The 16,839-nt window shown below is 48.5% G+C and overlaps 1 protein-coding gene across 1 annotated transcript in view; it reads right to left on the reverse strand.

Annotated features, from left to right (window-relative positions):
- The window catches only part of LOC147109013 (coiled-coil domain-containing protein 170-like), a 399,974-nt gene that overhangs the window by 33,474 nt on the left and 349,661 nt on the right, over positions 1–16,839 (reverse strand). Inside the window, exon 10 of the mRNA XM_086004187.1 lies at positions 8,905–9,078. Coding sequence (XP_085860313.1) covers positions 8,905–9,078 — 174 coding nt within the window. The remainder of the gene's footprint in view (positions 1–8,904; positions 9,079–16,839) is intronic.

Below are 16,839 nucleotides of genomic sequence, written 5' to 3' on the forward strand. Positions count from 1 at the left end.
GCGCAAACTGCACTGCGCCCAGGCGCTACACGCATAGCGCCCGAAATTCACTTCTCTTAAGGCGTTAACTGCTGGCGCAGCCAACTGAATTTCTAGGCCCAGATTCCTTCAATCTGGTGAGCACCAGTTTCAAATTTGCAAGGTGTTCCTCATCGTCATCTCCTGTAATCAGGATATTGTCCAAGTAACATTGAGTGCTTGGAATTCCCTGTAATACCTGCTCCATGGCCCTCTGCCAAATTGCTGGAGCCGAAGCCACTCCAAAAACCAGTCTATTATATCGATACAAGCCTCTGTGCGTGTTGATTGTGAGATACTGGCGCGACTCTTCCTCAACTTACATCTGTAAGTACGCTTGCGCCAGGTCTATCTTGGTGAAGTGTTTCCCGCCAGACAATGAAGCAAAGATATCCTCAATCCGCGGAAGCGGATATTGCACCGTGTGAAGCACCGGATTAACTGTGATCTTGAAGTCTCCACAGATGCGGACCTTCCCCGGTTCCCCTGGCTTGTTACTCGATGAACGCTTCATGACGGGAACAATGGGCGTGGCCCACTCACTCCAGTCCACCTTAGACAGTACTCCTGAACGTTCTAGCCCTTCCAGCTCAGCTTCCACAGCAGGTCGTATCGCATAAGGTACCGGTCTGGCTTTGAAAAATTTTGGGTTTGCATGTTCTGCAATCTTGATTTTTGCCTTAATTCCTCTCAGTGTTCCCAGTCCCTGTTGGAACACCTCTTTAGCCTCATCCAATATTCTGGACAATCGTTCAGGTTTGACATCTTTTTTTCCGGAATCTACCGTTATTGCTTTTAGGGAGTGCCAGTCCATATTTATTTTCCTGATCCACTCCCGTCCCAGAAGTGGTGGACCTCCCTCAGGTAGTACATATAAGTCCATTCCTTGGTGTTCTTTGCCCTTGTGTATCACCTTGACTTTTATCTTTCCGATGGGGTATACTCTTTGCCCCGTGTATGTCTGCAATACTATCTCCGTATCCCGTAGGGGAATATGTGTGAATAACCTTTTGTAATCTTGCTTATTCATGACCGTCAACGCCGATCCAGTGTCCAATTCCATCTTCACTTGGACTCCTGCTATCTGCAGTGTGACCCAGATAGTTTGTAGGTCAGCTTCCTTACTCACATTGTGAATTCTCAGACTACCCAGTTCCTTGCTGTTGGAGTCTGAATCCGAATTCTGTTCATCCGAACTCTTCTCAGCCACCTTATGTACCTTTCTGCACTTTTCCTGCGGTGACTTTTTGTTGCTGGTCTTCTTTCCTGACCGGCATACTTTAGCTATGTGACCAAGCTTGCCACATTTTCTACATTCCTGGTTTTTAAACCAGCATTGGTTCTGATCGTGTGTTGTCTTTCCACAACGATAACATTTCGTTGTACCCAAAGCCATTTGATCTATGCTGAGTACCGCTGCCTTCAGCTGCATTTCCGCAGTGCCTCTCGCTGCGGCTTCGTGCGATGCTGCAATAGTGACAGCCTTATCAAGTGTAAGATCATTCTCTTCAAGCAGCCGCTTTTGTGTTCCTTCTTTCGACAATCCACACACGAATTTGTCTCTCAGTGCCTCTGTCAGTCTTTCCCCAAACTGACAGTATTTCGCTAGCTTACGCAGTTCAATTAAATACTCTGTGTTGCTTTCCTCTTTCAGTTGCGTTCTCGCATAAAATTTAAATCGTTCCGCTAACATCAGCGGTGTGGGGTTCAAATGATTTCTCAGGACAGCAACAATATTAGCAAAAGCCTGATCCGCCGGTTTAGCTGGTGATAGAAGATGCTTCAATAGCCCGTATGTCTTCGCACCCATTGAGTTTAGTAAGGTTAGTGCTTTATCTTCATCGGATGTTTTATTTGCCTTACAATAAATCTCTATGCGTTCTACATACATGGCCCAATCTTCAACATCGGGATCGAAATCGTTGATGTTACCACGCTTAGGCATCCTCGCAATCTTCTTGAGAAACAAAAAGAAATTTTTCTTTAATTTTTTTTTTTTTAAATGGCGGTTTCCCGCGCTTGTCTTCTTCCCCCACCTACGAAAATGGCGGCTTCCCGCGTTTGCCTTTCTCCCCCGCTGGCTGTAATGGCGATTGCTGTATTGCTGCGTTCGTCCTCCCCAGCGGTTCTCAAATCGTGCCTCCCAGCCCCTCTTGCAGTCCGGTCCTTTCCCCCGGCTGCGGCTGAGTTCTCCGCGGTTTTTAAAAAAAAAATTTCTCCCGTGCCTTACGCTGTCCCGGTCGCTGCACCTCGCGGCCTCGGTAGCTGCCCGGCCTTTTTCACCGGTCGCGGTCAAGCTCTCTCTCGACGCTGTTGCATCTCCCCGCCCGCTTGCAGCCCGGTCTTTTACACTGGCTGCGTTTGCATTCACCGCGGCTCCTGTGCCTTACGCTGCCCCAGTCTCAGCGCCTCTGGCCCCGACTTCTGTCTGGCTCTTTTCCCCGGCCGTGGTCGAGTTCTCCGCCCTTATATCCTCCGTTTTTCCCTCCCCTACTTCACAGCCAACGTGGCCGACTTGCTGCTCGTCGCTGATCGGCTTACCCACCACCGTGATAGAAGGGATGATCACTGCCTGTTGCTGATGGAAGGCTTCGTGTCAGGATTCTTCCTTGCTCTTCAGACCCGAGTCTTTTCTCAGCAGGATGATGAGGGCGGATGCCTCTTCTCGACGCCCGTTAAACTGCCTTGGATATGTCTCTGCCGCAGGGTAAGATTGTACTCGTCGCCACTGTTAAGTCTGTGTGTTCCAGTTATGGTTAATATGAATCACTGCACACAGACCACAAGAATAATTAACAGGTCTTTACTGGTCGAAGGTCAGGGCTGAGCTGCCCAATAAATCATTACACAGCACTTATATACCGGTGTGGTCACCACCGGTATTACAGTATACAGCAGCCAAGATAAAGTAGTGCAACTCTTAAAATAGTTCTCTTAAAGGTGGAACGGTTACATACACCACAATAACGTCACACTCCGAGCATCACACTAATAACGTCACACTCCGAGCATCACACTAATAAAGTCACACTCCGAGCGTCACACTAATAACGTCACACTCCGAGCGCCACAATAATCGCGCCACACTCCGAGCGCCATTCCCAGCATGTCACACCAATCACGTCACACTCTGGGCGTCAGATTCAGAGTGTCACATTAATCACGCCACACTTCGTTACAGATGCAAAACAGTCTTTTAAAAAAAAAACTTTCATCTTTAAGCAAAGAAAGCCAATAATTCCCTGCAGGTTTTCGAACCTTGATACCTGGCCCCTCCCCAAAGGCAGGAGTCCTCACAGTCCCCCAGCAACAGCAACATTAAAAAGTGTCATTTCCTTCAGCCAAACAGCGGACACCTGCGCAACGAGTGACTTGCATCAGGATACACCTGAACGCCATGGACATAGAAACCAGAGACCAGAGACCTTTAGCAATACCTATCCTCTGCCCACCAATTACTCAGAAAATGCAATGATATTTTGCTTCTGTGGTCAATACAGTGTATTAAATGTCACACCTGCAGCTGTAGCACCACGTGTGACCCTTTGAGGAAAGAATAACAGACTAACGCTGCCCCCGCTCTCGATACAGGCAGCGAGCCAGATGGGCAGAAAAGAAGCATTTCAGATCAGGGATGATCCAGTTAAAACTGCACAGAAAGAATTGAAAATGAATGATTGTAACGAGGCGGGTGGTGGGGTGGAAATGATTATTTTTAAAAGAACTCGATGTCCTTGTGTGACAAAGTAGTTGCTAAGTGAAAGGCTGAATCTTATTAGAGGCTACAGCATCTTGTATCAGATGGATTATCCATTACATGCTCGCTGTCTGCAGAAGCCGAGCAAAATGATTTTAAGTGCTGCATTCTATATATTATTTCAAGACCAGCGAACTGCTAAGGGGCTGGTCTTGTTGGGATCTTTCTCTGCAATGGTGGGGCTTTGATTGATTCGGACTGTCCCTAGGAAACCTGTGCTCAGATTTGTGTAGCAAATCATTCGAACTGACTTATCCTGAGGTTAGTTGGAGGCTAAAGAGTGAGAGAGGTTTCTGTATCTAAGCAGCGGGTTGTTAGTACGTGTGGTGTGTGGCTGATATCACCAAGGGAAATGGACATATTCCAACTTCATCAAACACTCCCAGGGCAGGTCCAGCACAGGTTAGATACAGAGTAAAACTCCCTCTACATTGCCCAGTCAAGCACTCCCAGGGCAGGTACAGCATGGGTTAGATACAGAGTAAAGCTCCCTCTACACTGTCCCATCAAACACTCCCAGGGCAGGTACAGCACGGGTTAGATACAGAGTAAAGCTCCCTTTACACTGTCCCATCACACACTCCCAGGGCAGGTACAGCACAGGTTAGATACAGAGTAAAGCTCCCTCTACATTGCCCAGTCAAACACTCCCAGGGCAGGTACAGCACGGGTTAGCTACAGAGTAGAGCTCCCACTACACTATCCCCATCAAAAACTCCCAGAGCAGGTACAACACGGGTTAGATACAGAGTAAAGCTCCCTCTACACTGTCCCATCAAACACTCCCAGGGCAGGTACAGCACGGGTTAGATACAGAGTAAAGCTCCCTCTACACTGTCCCATCAAACACTCCCAGGGCAGGTACAGCACGGGTTAGATACAGAGTAAAGCTCCCTCTACACTGTCCCATCACACACTCCCAGGGCAGGTACAGCACAGGTTAGATACAGAGTAAAGCTCCCTCTACATTGCCCAGTCAAACACTCCCAGGGCAGGTACAGCACGGGTTAGCTACAGAGTAGAGCTCCCACTACACTATCCCCATCAAAAACTCCCAGAGCAGGTACAACACGGGTTAGATACAGAGTAAAGCTCCCTCTACACTGTCCCATCAAACACTCCCAGGGCAGGTACAGCACGGGTTAGATACAGAGTAAAGCTCCCTCTACACTGTCCCATCAAACGCTCCCAGGGCAGTGACAGCACGGATTAGATACAGAGTAAACTCCCTCTACACTGTCCCATCAAACACTCCCAGGGCAGGTACATAAGAACATAAGAACATAGAAATAGGAGCAGGAGTAGGCCAATCGGCCCCTCGAGCCTGCTCCGCCATTCAATAAGATCATGGCTGATCTGATCCTAACCGCCAATCCACTATCACAGAACGATCTCCTGAATCTAACAGAATTAGACACACGAAATAGGAGCAGGATCAGGCTATACGGCCCCTGGGCCCGCTCCGCTACCCACAGGGCCATGACCGATCCAAACCTAGACACATGTCCAAATTCCTGCCCGCTCCCCATAACCCTTAATTCCCTTTACTTCTAGGAAAATGTCTATTTCTGTTTTAAATTTATGTAATGATGTAGCTTCTACAGCTTTTTGGGGCAGCATATTCCATGGACCTACCACCCTCTGAGTGAAGTAGTTCCTCCTCATCTCAGTTTTGAAAGAGCAGCCCCTTATTCTAAGACTATGCCCCCTAGTTCTAGTTTCACCCATCATCGGGAACATCTTCCCCGCATCCACCCGATCCAACCCCTTCACAATCTTATATGTTTCAATAAGATCGCCTCTCATTCTTCTGAACTCCAATGAGTAGAGTCCCAATCTACTCAACCTCTCCTCATATGTCCATCCCCTCATCCCCGGGATTAACCGAGTGAACCTTCTTTGTACTGACTCGAGAGCAAGTATGTCCTTTCTTAAATATGGACACCAAAACTGCACGCAGTATTCCAGGTGCGGTCTCACCAATACCTTGTACAACTGAAGCAATACCTCCCTATTTTTATATTCTATCCCCCTAGCAATGAAAGCCAACATTCCATTGGCCTTCTTAATCACTTGCTGCACCTGCATACTAACCTTTTGAGTTTCGTGCACCAGGACCCCCAGATCCCTTTGTACTTCAGTACTTTCCAGTTTCTTGCCATTAAGATAATAACTTGCTCTACGATTTTTCCTGCCAAAGTGCATAACCTCACACTTTCCAGTATTGTATTCCATCTGCCAAATCTCTGCCCACTTACTTAGCCTGTCTATGTCCCCTTGCAGGTTTTTTATGTCCTCCTCACTCACTACTTTCCCTGCCATCTTAGTATCATCTGCAAACTTTGATATGTTACACTCGGTCCCCTCCTCCAAATCGTTAATATAGATTGTAAAGAGTTGGGGACCCAGCACTGACCCCTGCGGAACACCACTTGTTACTGATTGCCAGTCTGAGAATGAACCATTTATCCCAACTCTCTGCCTTCTGTTAGATAGCCAATCCTCTATCCATGCCAGAATATTACCCCCAATTCCATGATTTTTTATCTTAAGCAATAATCTTCTGTGTGGCACCTTGTCAAATGCCTTTTGGAAGTCTAAATACACTACGTCCACTGGTTCCCCTTTATCCACCCTATATGTTACTTCCTCAAAGAACTCCAGCAAATTTGTCAAACGTGACTTCCCCTTCATAAAACCATGCTGACTTTGTCCTATTAAATTATGATTATCCAAATGTCCTGTTACTGTCTCCTTAATAATGGACTCCAAAATTTTACCTACCACAGATGTTAGGCTAACCGGTCTATAGTTTCCAGCCTTCTGTCTACTGCCCTTTTTAAATAAGGGTGTTACATTAGCAGTTTTCCAGCCTGCCGGGACCTTTGCCGAGTCCAGAGAGTTTTGGAAAATTATTACCAATGCATCCACAATCCCTACCGCCACTTCCCTCAAGACCCTAGGATGTAAGCCATCAGGTCCAGGTGATTTATCCGCCTTGAGTCCCATTGTTTTACCGAGTACCACTTCCTTAGTGATTTTGATCGTGTTTAGCTCCTCCCCCCCCATAGCCCCCTGTTTGTCCAGTGTTGGGATATTCTTAGTGTCTTCTACTGTAAAGACTGATACAAAATATTCATTCAGTACAGCACGGGTTAGATACAGAGTAAAGGTCCCTCTACACTGTCCCATCAAACACTCCCAGGGCAGGTACAGCACAGGTTAGGTACAGAGTAAAGCTCCCTCTACACTGCCCCATCAAACACTCTCAGGGCAGGTACAGCATAGGTTAGATACAGAGTAAAGCTCCCTCTACACTGTCCCATCAAACACTCTCAGGGCAGGTACAGCACGGGTTAGATACAGAGTAAAGCTCCCTCTACACTGTCCCATCAAACACTCCCAGGGCAGGTACAGCACGGGTTAGATACAGAGTAAAGCTCCCTCTACACTGTCCCATCAAACAATCCCAGGGCAGGTACAGCACAGGTTAGATACAGAGTAAAGCTCCCTCTACACTGTCCCATCAAACACTCCCAGGGCAGGTACAGCACGGGTTAGATACAGAGTAAAGCTCCCTCTACACTGTCCCATCAAACACTCCCAGGGCAGGTGCAGCATGGGTTAGATACAGAGTAAAGCTCCCTCTACACTGTCCCATCAAACACTCCCAGGGCAGGTACAGCACAGGTTAGGTACAGAGTAAAGCTCCCTCTACACTGTCCCATCAAACACTCTCAGGGCAGGTACAGCACAGGTTAGATACAGAGTAAAGCTCCCTCTACACTGTCCCATCAAACTCTCCCAGGGCAGGTACAGCACAGGTTAGATACAGAGTAAAGCTCCCTCTACACTGTCCCATCAGACACTCCCAGGGCAAGTACAGCACGGGTTAGATACAGAGTAAAGCTCCCTCTACACTGTCCCATCAAACACTCTCAGGGCAGGAACAGCACAGGTTAGATACAGAGTAAAGCTCCCTCTACACTGTCCCATCAAACTCTCCCAGGGCAGGTACAGCATAGGTGAGATACAGAGTAAAGGTCCCTCTACACTGTCCCAGCAAACACTCCCAGGGCAGGTACAGCACAGGTTAGATACAGAGTAAAGCTCCCTCTACACTGTCCCATCAAACACTCCCAGGGCAGGTACAGCACAGGTTAGATACAGGGTAAAGCTCCCTCTACACTGTCCCATCAAACACTCTCAGGGCAGGTACCGCACGGGTTAGATACAGAGTAAAGCTCCCTCTACACTGTCCCATCAAACACTCCCAGGGCAGGTACAGCACGGGTTAGATACAGAGTAAAGCTCCCTCTACACTGTCCCTTCAAACACTCCAGGCGGCAGGTACAGCACGGGTTAGTTACAGAGTAAAGCCCCCTCTACACTGTCCCATTAAACACTCTCAGGGCAGGTACAGCACGGGTTAGATACAGAGTAAAGCTCCCTCTGCACTGTCCCATCAAACACTCCCAGGGCAGGTACAGCACGGGTTAGATACAGAGTAAAGCTCCCTCTACACTGTCCCATCCAACACTCCCAGGGCAGGTACAGCACGGGTTAGATACAGAGTAAAGCTCCCTCTACACTGTCCCATCAAACACTCCCAGGGCAGGTACAGCACGGGTTAGATACAGAGTAAAGCTCCCTCTACACTGTCCCATCAAACACTCCCAGGGCAGGTACAGCACGGGTTAGATACAGAGTAAAGCTCCCTCTACACTGTCCCCATCAAACACTCCCAGGACAGCTACAGCACGGGTTAGATACAGAGTAAAGCTCCCTCCACACTGTCCCATCAATCACTCCCAGGGCAGGTACAGCACGGGTTAGATACAGAGTAAAGCTCCCTCTACACTGTCCCCATCAATCACTCTCAGGGCAGGTACAGCACGGGTTAGACACGGTAAATTTATTCCAGATTGGGGTCACTTTTGTGACGTGACTCAGATTGGCTCTGAATGGGGCTGAGATGCTCATTTCATGTCGAGGTCATACGCAGTCAGAGTGCGGGATTTTTCATGACCTCTTAAGTCCTTACGATGTCATAGAGTGTACTAAAGCTGCCGTTTACGGTGCTACTCCATCAATAACACTCCAGGCCGGGCGTTAGGACCGACACAGACCTTTCGCTGTAAGTTGCGCAGGAGCTGCTGGTTGTCGCTGATGCCCTCGACCTCTAACTCTGCGAGGTGCCGTGCCCTGGCCAACAGGATCTGGCTCTGAGACTCCCAATCGCCAGCCGACACGTCCTGCTCAACCTTCATCCTCTCCGCCAGCTGTTGTAGGAACTTCACATGCTGAAATAAAACAAAATGTGTCTGAGGTTTCAGGCAAAGTGTATAGATAAATAAATGACATGGGGAGCTGCTGGGCAGTGGCTCAGTCCGATGTGCTTTTTACAAAGTATTTACAACGTAGAAACAGGCCATTCGGCCCAACTGGTCCACGCTGGTGTTTATGCTCCACACGAGCCTCTTCCCACCCCTCTTCATCTCACCCGATCACCATATCCTTCTATTTCTTTCTCCCTCGTGTGTTTATCCAGCTTTACCTTAAATGCATCTCTGCTATTCACCTCAAGCACTCCCTGTGGTAGTGAGTTCCACATTCTCACCACTCCCTGGGTAAAGGAGGACAGTAGGAGTATGTTTGTGTGTGTGTGCTAGGCCGATGTAGCAGAGCCTGGTCTCCAATCGTCTTGGATCCCCTTGCCATTGGACCAAGACCTTGCTCTGTCAAGCCCGTGTGGTAGCTGGTGTGCAACGGCCACCCCATGTTAAAAGAATTCATGCACAGGCACCTTCCACTCTTTAAAATGACGTTCGGGACCTGGAACGTCAGGACCCTCATGGACAACCCCAACAGTGACAGACCGGAATGCCGTACTGCTATCGTTGCCTGGGAGCTCAGATGTTTCCACATTGACATCACCGCCCTAAGTGAGACCCGACGGGCAGGGGAAGGCCAGCTCAAGGAGCAAGGCGATGGCTACACTTTCTTCTGGAAAGGCAAACCTGAAGAACGCCGCCTCCATGGGGTCGGCTTCGCCATAAACAATGAGCGAGTTGAACGTCTCAGAGACTCCCCTTGTGGAATAAAGGAACGCCTCATAACTCGACGGCTCCCCCTAGCCCGGAACCAGTGCGCTACCGTCATCAGTGCGTACACACCAACACGGTAAGCCACAGACGAGACCAAAGAGGAATTCTACTCCAGCCTCGAACAATTCCTGTCCCGAGTCCCAACGGGTGACAAGCTGATCCTCCTCGGCGACTTTAACACCAGAGTTGGAAAGGACACAGACCTCTGGGGAGGTGTGATCGGCAGAGATGGGGTAGGGAAAGCCAACTCCAGCGGTACCCTCCTCCTGTTGACATGCTTAGAACATGGCCTCGTCATAACCAACACCTTGTTCCGTCAGAGAGACAAGTACAGTAAACTTTCGTTTGAACGGCACCTAATTATCTGTAATTCTCTAATAACCGGCAAAATTCAGGAGTAGGTTCAGGAACCTAAAGGAAAGTTTTACTGTATATTTGTGGCTGTGTAACCGGGGTTCCAGTACCTGTGGCCGTGTAACCGGGGCTCCTGTACCTGTGGCCGTGTAACCGGGGCTCCTGTACCTGTGGCCGTGTAACCGGGACTCCTGCACCTGTGGCCGTGTAACCGGGGCTCCTGTACCAGTGGCCGTGTAACCGGGGCTGCTGTACCTGTGGCCATGTAACCGGGGCTCCTGTACCTGTGGCCGTGTAACCGGGACTCCTGTACCTGTGGCCGTGTAACCGGGGCTCCTGTACCTGTGGCCGTGTAACCGGGGCTCCTGTACCTGTGGCCGTGTAACTGGGACTCCTGCACCTGTGGCCGTGTAACCGGGGCTCCTGCACCAGTGGCCGTGTAACCGGGGCTCCTGTACCTTTGGCCGTGTAACCGGGGCTCCTGTACCTGTGGCCGTGTAACTGGGACTCCTGTACCTGTGGCCGTGTAACCGGGGCTCCTGTACCTGTGGCAGTGTAACCGGGGCTCCTGCACCTGTGGCCATGTAACCGGGGCTCCTGCACCTGTGGCCATGTAACCGGGGCTCCTGTACTTTGTTTTTATTCATTGATGGGATGTGAGCGTCGCTGGCTGGCTAGGCCTGCATTTAGTGCCCATCCCTAATTGCCCTTGAGAAGATGGTGGTGAGCCGCCTTCTTGAACCGCTGCAGTCCATATGGTGTAGGTACACCCACAATGCTGTTAGGAAGGGAGTTCCAGGATTTTGGCCCAGCGACAGTGAAGGAACGGCGATACAGGTCCAAGTCAGGATGGTGTGTGGCTTGGAGGGGAACTTGTAGGTGGTGATGTTCCCATGCGTCTGCTGCCCTTGTCCTTCTAAGTGGTAGAGGTCGCGGGTTTGGAAGGTGTTTGTAATGATCAATAACATGTCATTCTATAGTGGACACTAGGTGGAGCCGTAGAGCTGTGTAGAGCTGTATATAGCTGTATGTATAAGACTACACTACCCAGCTGTATAGATATTAAGACTACATTACCCATGAGGCACTAGGCTACCCACAAGGCAACAGTCAAGATGGCAGCCTGCACACAGGAGCACACATGCTGCATCTCTACAGATACTGTACCTAGAGAACGTGTACTGAATAAATGACTAGCTAGAAGCTAGCTGTGTTCATAATAAGAATGTCTAGTTATTAATGAACATAACAATATGAAAGAAAAGCCCAAAATACAGAAAAAGTCAGTACTACTGAAGGACTATAATGGACAGAAAATAGATAGCTTAGGTGTATGCAGACTTAAAGTGACAGTCAAAGACAAAGTGCATCATCTCATGTTTTCTGTTGTGGCTGAAAGGCTTGATTCACTACTGGGTGACAAAGCTTGTGAGGACTTAGAACTGGTCAAAAGAGTCTACCGTATAAACTGTGCCATAAGCAGACCAGATGACTCGGTGGATTCTGTAGTGAATAATTTCCAGGATGTGTTCAAAGGATTTGGAGTTCTACCATTCACTTACAAGATCCAGCTAAAGCAGGATGCTCAGCCAGTGGTACATGCTCCACGAAGAGTTCCAGCACCCCTGCATGACCGGCTCAAGAATGAACTAGACAGAATGACCACACTAGGAGTCATCAGGAAAGTCGAAGAGCCAACAGACTGGGTTAACTCCATGGTATGCGTAAAGAAAAAGAACAATGATCTAAGAATATGCATGGATCCAAAGGACTTAAATGCAAACATAAAACGTGAACACTACCAGATTCCCAAGCGAGAAGAAATCACCAGTGAAATGTCAGGTGCCAGATACTTTACAAAGCTCGATGCCTCACAAGGATTTTGGCAACTAAAACTGGATGAAGAGAGCACCAAATACTGTACCTTCAACACACCATTTGGCAGGTATTGTTTCCTCAGAATGCCTTTCGGGATAATATCTGCATCTGAAATCTTTCATAGAGCAATGGAACACATAATTGAAGGTCTGGAAGGAGTTCGGGTCTATGTTGATGACATCATCATCTGGGGCTCCACACTGAAAGAACACAATGAGAGACTGACTAAAGTGCTACAGAGCATACGCCGGAATGGACTGAAGCTCAACAAAGCCAAGTGTCAGTTTGGCGTCCAGGAAGTCACTTTCCTAGGAGATAATCTATCTGGTAAAGGAATAGAGCCAGATATGGAAAAAGTAAATGCCATACTCAAAATGCCCCGACCCACTGACAAAAAAGGAGTGCTACGCATCATGGGGATGATAAACTTCATTGGAAAGTTCATTCCTAACTTGTCAGCCAAGACAGCCTGTCTGCGAGACCTGCTACATAAAACAAATGAGTTTGCATGGACAGAAAGACATGAACAAGAGTGGATAAACCTCAAAACAGTGCTGACAACCACACCTGTACTCACCTTCTTTGACCCAACCAAAAGAATCAAAGTGTCAACGGATGCATCAAAAGATGGCCTAGGTGCGGTCTTGCTACAAGCAGAGGGTGAAGATTGGAAGCCTGTTGCCTATGCCTCCAGGTCTATGACTGATACTGAGTGTCGATACGCCCAGATTGAAAAGGAATGTCTAGGCTTGGTAGTTGGACTAGAAAAGTTTCATGGCTACATATATGGACTTCCCACCTTCACAGTTGAGACAGACCACAGCCCTCTGGTTGCCATCATAAAAAAAAACTTGAATGAGATGTCTCCAAGGATTCAACGACTCATGATGAAGCTGCAAAGATATGACTTTGAACTGATCTACACACCAGGCAAATACATAGTGTTAGCAGATGCACTATCCCGAGCACCCACAATGAGTCATGTGAGCTCTACTGAAGAAGACGTGGATGTTCATGTGAGTATGGTCACTGCTGCGCTGCCCGTGTCAGACACAAAATCAAAGCAAATAGCAGAAGAAACAGTAAAAGATACAGTATTACAAACAGTAATAGAGAACATTCATCATGGTTGGCCAAAAGGTTCCTGTCCAAAATATTTTCACATAAGGTCAGAATTGAGTGTCGCAAGTGGACTATTACTAAAACAGAACAGAATAGTCATTCCACAGGCTCTACGTCAAGACATGCTCAAAAGGATTCATGAGGGACACCTCAGAATTGAAAAATGCAAAAGGAGAGCAAGAGACACTGTTTATTGGCCTGGCATAAATAAGGACATTGAGAACATGATAGGCAAATGTGAGACATGTCAGAAACACCAAAACAAACAAGCAAAGGAACCAATGATAGTAGCTGACATACCAACAGCAGCATGGCAAAAGGTTGGTATGGACCTTTTTCATTTAAATGGCAAAGACTATCTAATAGTGATTGACTACTATTCTAACTATCCTGAGATGGCGCTGCTCTCAAGCACCACAGCAAGCAGTATCATAATGCATGTGAAATCCATCTTCGCCAGACATGGAATTCCCAGGATTGCCATTAGCGACAATGGTCCGTGCTTCAACTGTAAGGAGTGGCAACAGTTTGCAGCACATTATGACTTTCAGCACATCACATCCAGTCCTTTGTATGCTCAGTCAAATGGTAAGGCAGAGAAAGGTGTTCAAGTTCTCAAGCAGCTACTGAAGAAAGCGACAGAAAGCAAGTCTGATCCTTATCTCGCCCTGCTGAGCTACCGAGCCTCACCTTTAGACGGTGGTTCTTCACCTGCTGAACTACTAATGGGTCGCAAGTTGCGCACCACGCTACCCTGCTGTGCAAAAGAACAGCAACGTGAGGAACTGAGACAGAGACTTCAACTGTTAAAGCTGAAACAGAAATCATACTATGACAAGTCATCCAAAACTCTAAAACCATTGACAAGGGATGATGTTGTCAGGATTGAGGATCCAGATGCATGGAACAGGAAAGCTACAGTTCTTGAGGAAGTAGGACCAAGGTCATACACTGTTAGAACTGAGGAAGGACAGATTCTCAGGAGGAACCGCCGTTCCCTCCTAAAAACACAAGAGACTATTCAAGACCAGATTGATGACAATGCCGCAACTGCATCTTGTCATTCACCGTCAGAACAATCTCATGAAGACACATCAGACTTACCCGTGTTGAGAAGATCCACACGTGAAGTAAAAAAGCCTGATAGACTTAATCTTTGAGTACAATGTAAAGCTTTGAAAATGTGTTTACTGTTTTGAAAATGTTTATGTTTATAGAGCACTAACAAAAGTGTTACTGATATTATCTTTATTGTTTTCTTGAAAGTTGATTGATATTGATTTTGTTAAACCTCAAAGAAAGGGGGATGTAATGATCAATAACATGTCATTCTATAGTGGACACTAGGTGGAGCCGTAGAGCTGTGTAGAGCTGTATATAGTTGTATGTATAAGACTACACTACCCAGCTGTATATATATTAATTAAGACTACATTACCCATGAGGCACTAGGCTACCCACAAGGCAACAGTCAAGATGGCAGCCTGCACACAGGAGCACACATGCTGCATCTCTACAGATACTGTACCTAGAGAACGTGTACTGAATAAATGACTAGCTAGAAGCTAGCTGTGTTCATAATAAGAATGTCTAGTTATTAATGAACATAAGAGTGCTGTTGAAGGAGCCTTGGTGAGTTGCTGCAGTGCATCTTGTAGATGGTACACACTGCAGCCACAGTGCGCCGGTGGTGGAGGGAGTGAATGTTGAAGGTGGATGGAGTGCCAATCAAGCGGGCTGCTTTATCCTGAATGGCGTCGAGCTTCTTGAGTGTTGTTGGAGCTGCACTCATCCAGGCAAGTGGAGAGTATTCCATCACACTCCTGACTTGTGCCTTGTAGATGGTGGAAAGGCTTTGGGGAGTCAGGAGGTGAGACACTCGCCGCAGAATTCCCAGCCTCTGGCCTGCTCTTGTAGCCATAGTATTTATATAGCTGGTCCAGTTCAGTTTCTGATCAATGGTAACCCCCCAGGATGTTGATAGTGGGGGATTCAGCGATGGTAATGCCATTGAATGTCAAGGGGAGATGGTTAGAGTCTCGTTTGTTGGAGATGGTCATTGCCTGGCACTTGTGTGGTGCGAATGTTACTTGCCACTTGTCAGCCCAAGTCTGAATGTTGTCCAGGTCTTGCTGCATATGGACACGGACTGCGTCAGTATCTGATGAGTCTCGAATGGTGCTGAACAGTGTGCAATCATCAGCGAACATTCCCACTTCTGACCGTATGATGGAGGGAAGGTCATTGATGAAACAGCTGAAGATGGTTGGGCCTAGGACACTGCCCTGAGGAACTCCTGCAGTGATGTCATGTGATTGGGATGAATGACCTCCAACAACCACAGTCAACTTCCTTTGTGCTAGGTATGATTCCAACCAATGGAGAGTTTTCCCCTTGATTCCCATTGACTTCAGTTTTGCTAGGGCTCCTTGATGCCACACTCGATCAAATGCTGCCTTGATGTCAAGGGCAGTCACTCTCACCTCACCTCTTGAGTTCAGCTCTTTTGTCCATGTTTGGACCAAGGCTGTAATGAGGTCAGGAGCTGAGTGGCCCTGGCGGAACCCAAACTGGGCATCAGTTAGCGGGTTATTGCTGAGTAAGTGCCGCTTGATAGCACTGTCGACGACACCTTCCATCACTTTGCTGATGATTGAGAGTAGACTGATGGGACGGTAATTGGCCGGGTCACATTTGTCCTGCTTTTTGTAGACAGGACATACTTGGGCAATTTTCCACATTGCCGGGTAGGTGCCAGTGTTGTAGCTGTACTGGAACAGCTTGGCTAGGGGCGCAGCTGGTTCTGGAGCACAAGTCTTCAGTACTATTGCCGGAATGTTGTCAGGGCCCATAGCCTTTGCAGTATCCACTGTCTTCAGCCGTTTCTTGACATCACGTGGAGTGAATTGAATGGGCTGAAGACTGGCATCTGTGATGCTGGGGACCTCAGGAGCAGCTCGGCACTTCTGGCTGAAGATAGTGGCCGTGTAACCGGGGCTCCTGTACCTGCGGCCGTGTAACCGGGGCTCCAGGATCTGTGGCCGTGTAACCGGGGCTCCTGTACCTGTGGCCGTGTCACCGGGGCTCCTGCACCTGCGGCCGTGTAACCAGGGCTCCTGTACCTGTGGCCGTGTAACCAGGGCTCCTGCACCTGTGGCCGTGTAACCGGGGCTCCTGTACCTGTGGCTGTGTAACCGGGGCTCCAGTACCTGTGGCCGTGTAACCGCGGCTCCTGTACCTGTGGCCGTGTAACCGGGGCTCCTGTACCTGTGGCCGTGTAACCGGGGTTCCTGTACCTGTGGCCGTGTAACCGGGGCTCCTGTACCTGTGGCCGTGTAACCGGGACTCCTGTACCTGTGGCCGTGTAACTGGGGCTCCTGTACCTGTGGCCGTGTAACTGGGGCTCCTGTACCTGTGGCCATGTAACCGGGGCTCCTGCACCTGTGGCCGTGTAACCGGGGCTCCTGCACCTGTGGCCATGTAACCAGGGATCCTGTACCTGTGGCCGTGTATCCGGGGCTCCTGTACCTGTGGCCATGTAACCGGGGCTCCTGTACCTGTGGCCGTGTAACCGGGGCTCCTGAACCTGTGGCCGTGCAACAG

Source organism: Somniosus microcephalus, chromosome 12 (genome assembly GCF_052327205.1).
Source record: "Somniosus microcephalus isolate GS21.2 chromosome 12, FLI_Smic_1.0, whole genome shotgun sequence".
Taxonomy (NCBI): Eukaryota; Metazoa; Chordata; class Chondrichthyes; order Squaliformes; family Somniosidae; genus Somniosus; species Somniosus microcephalus.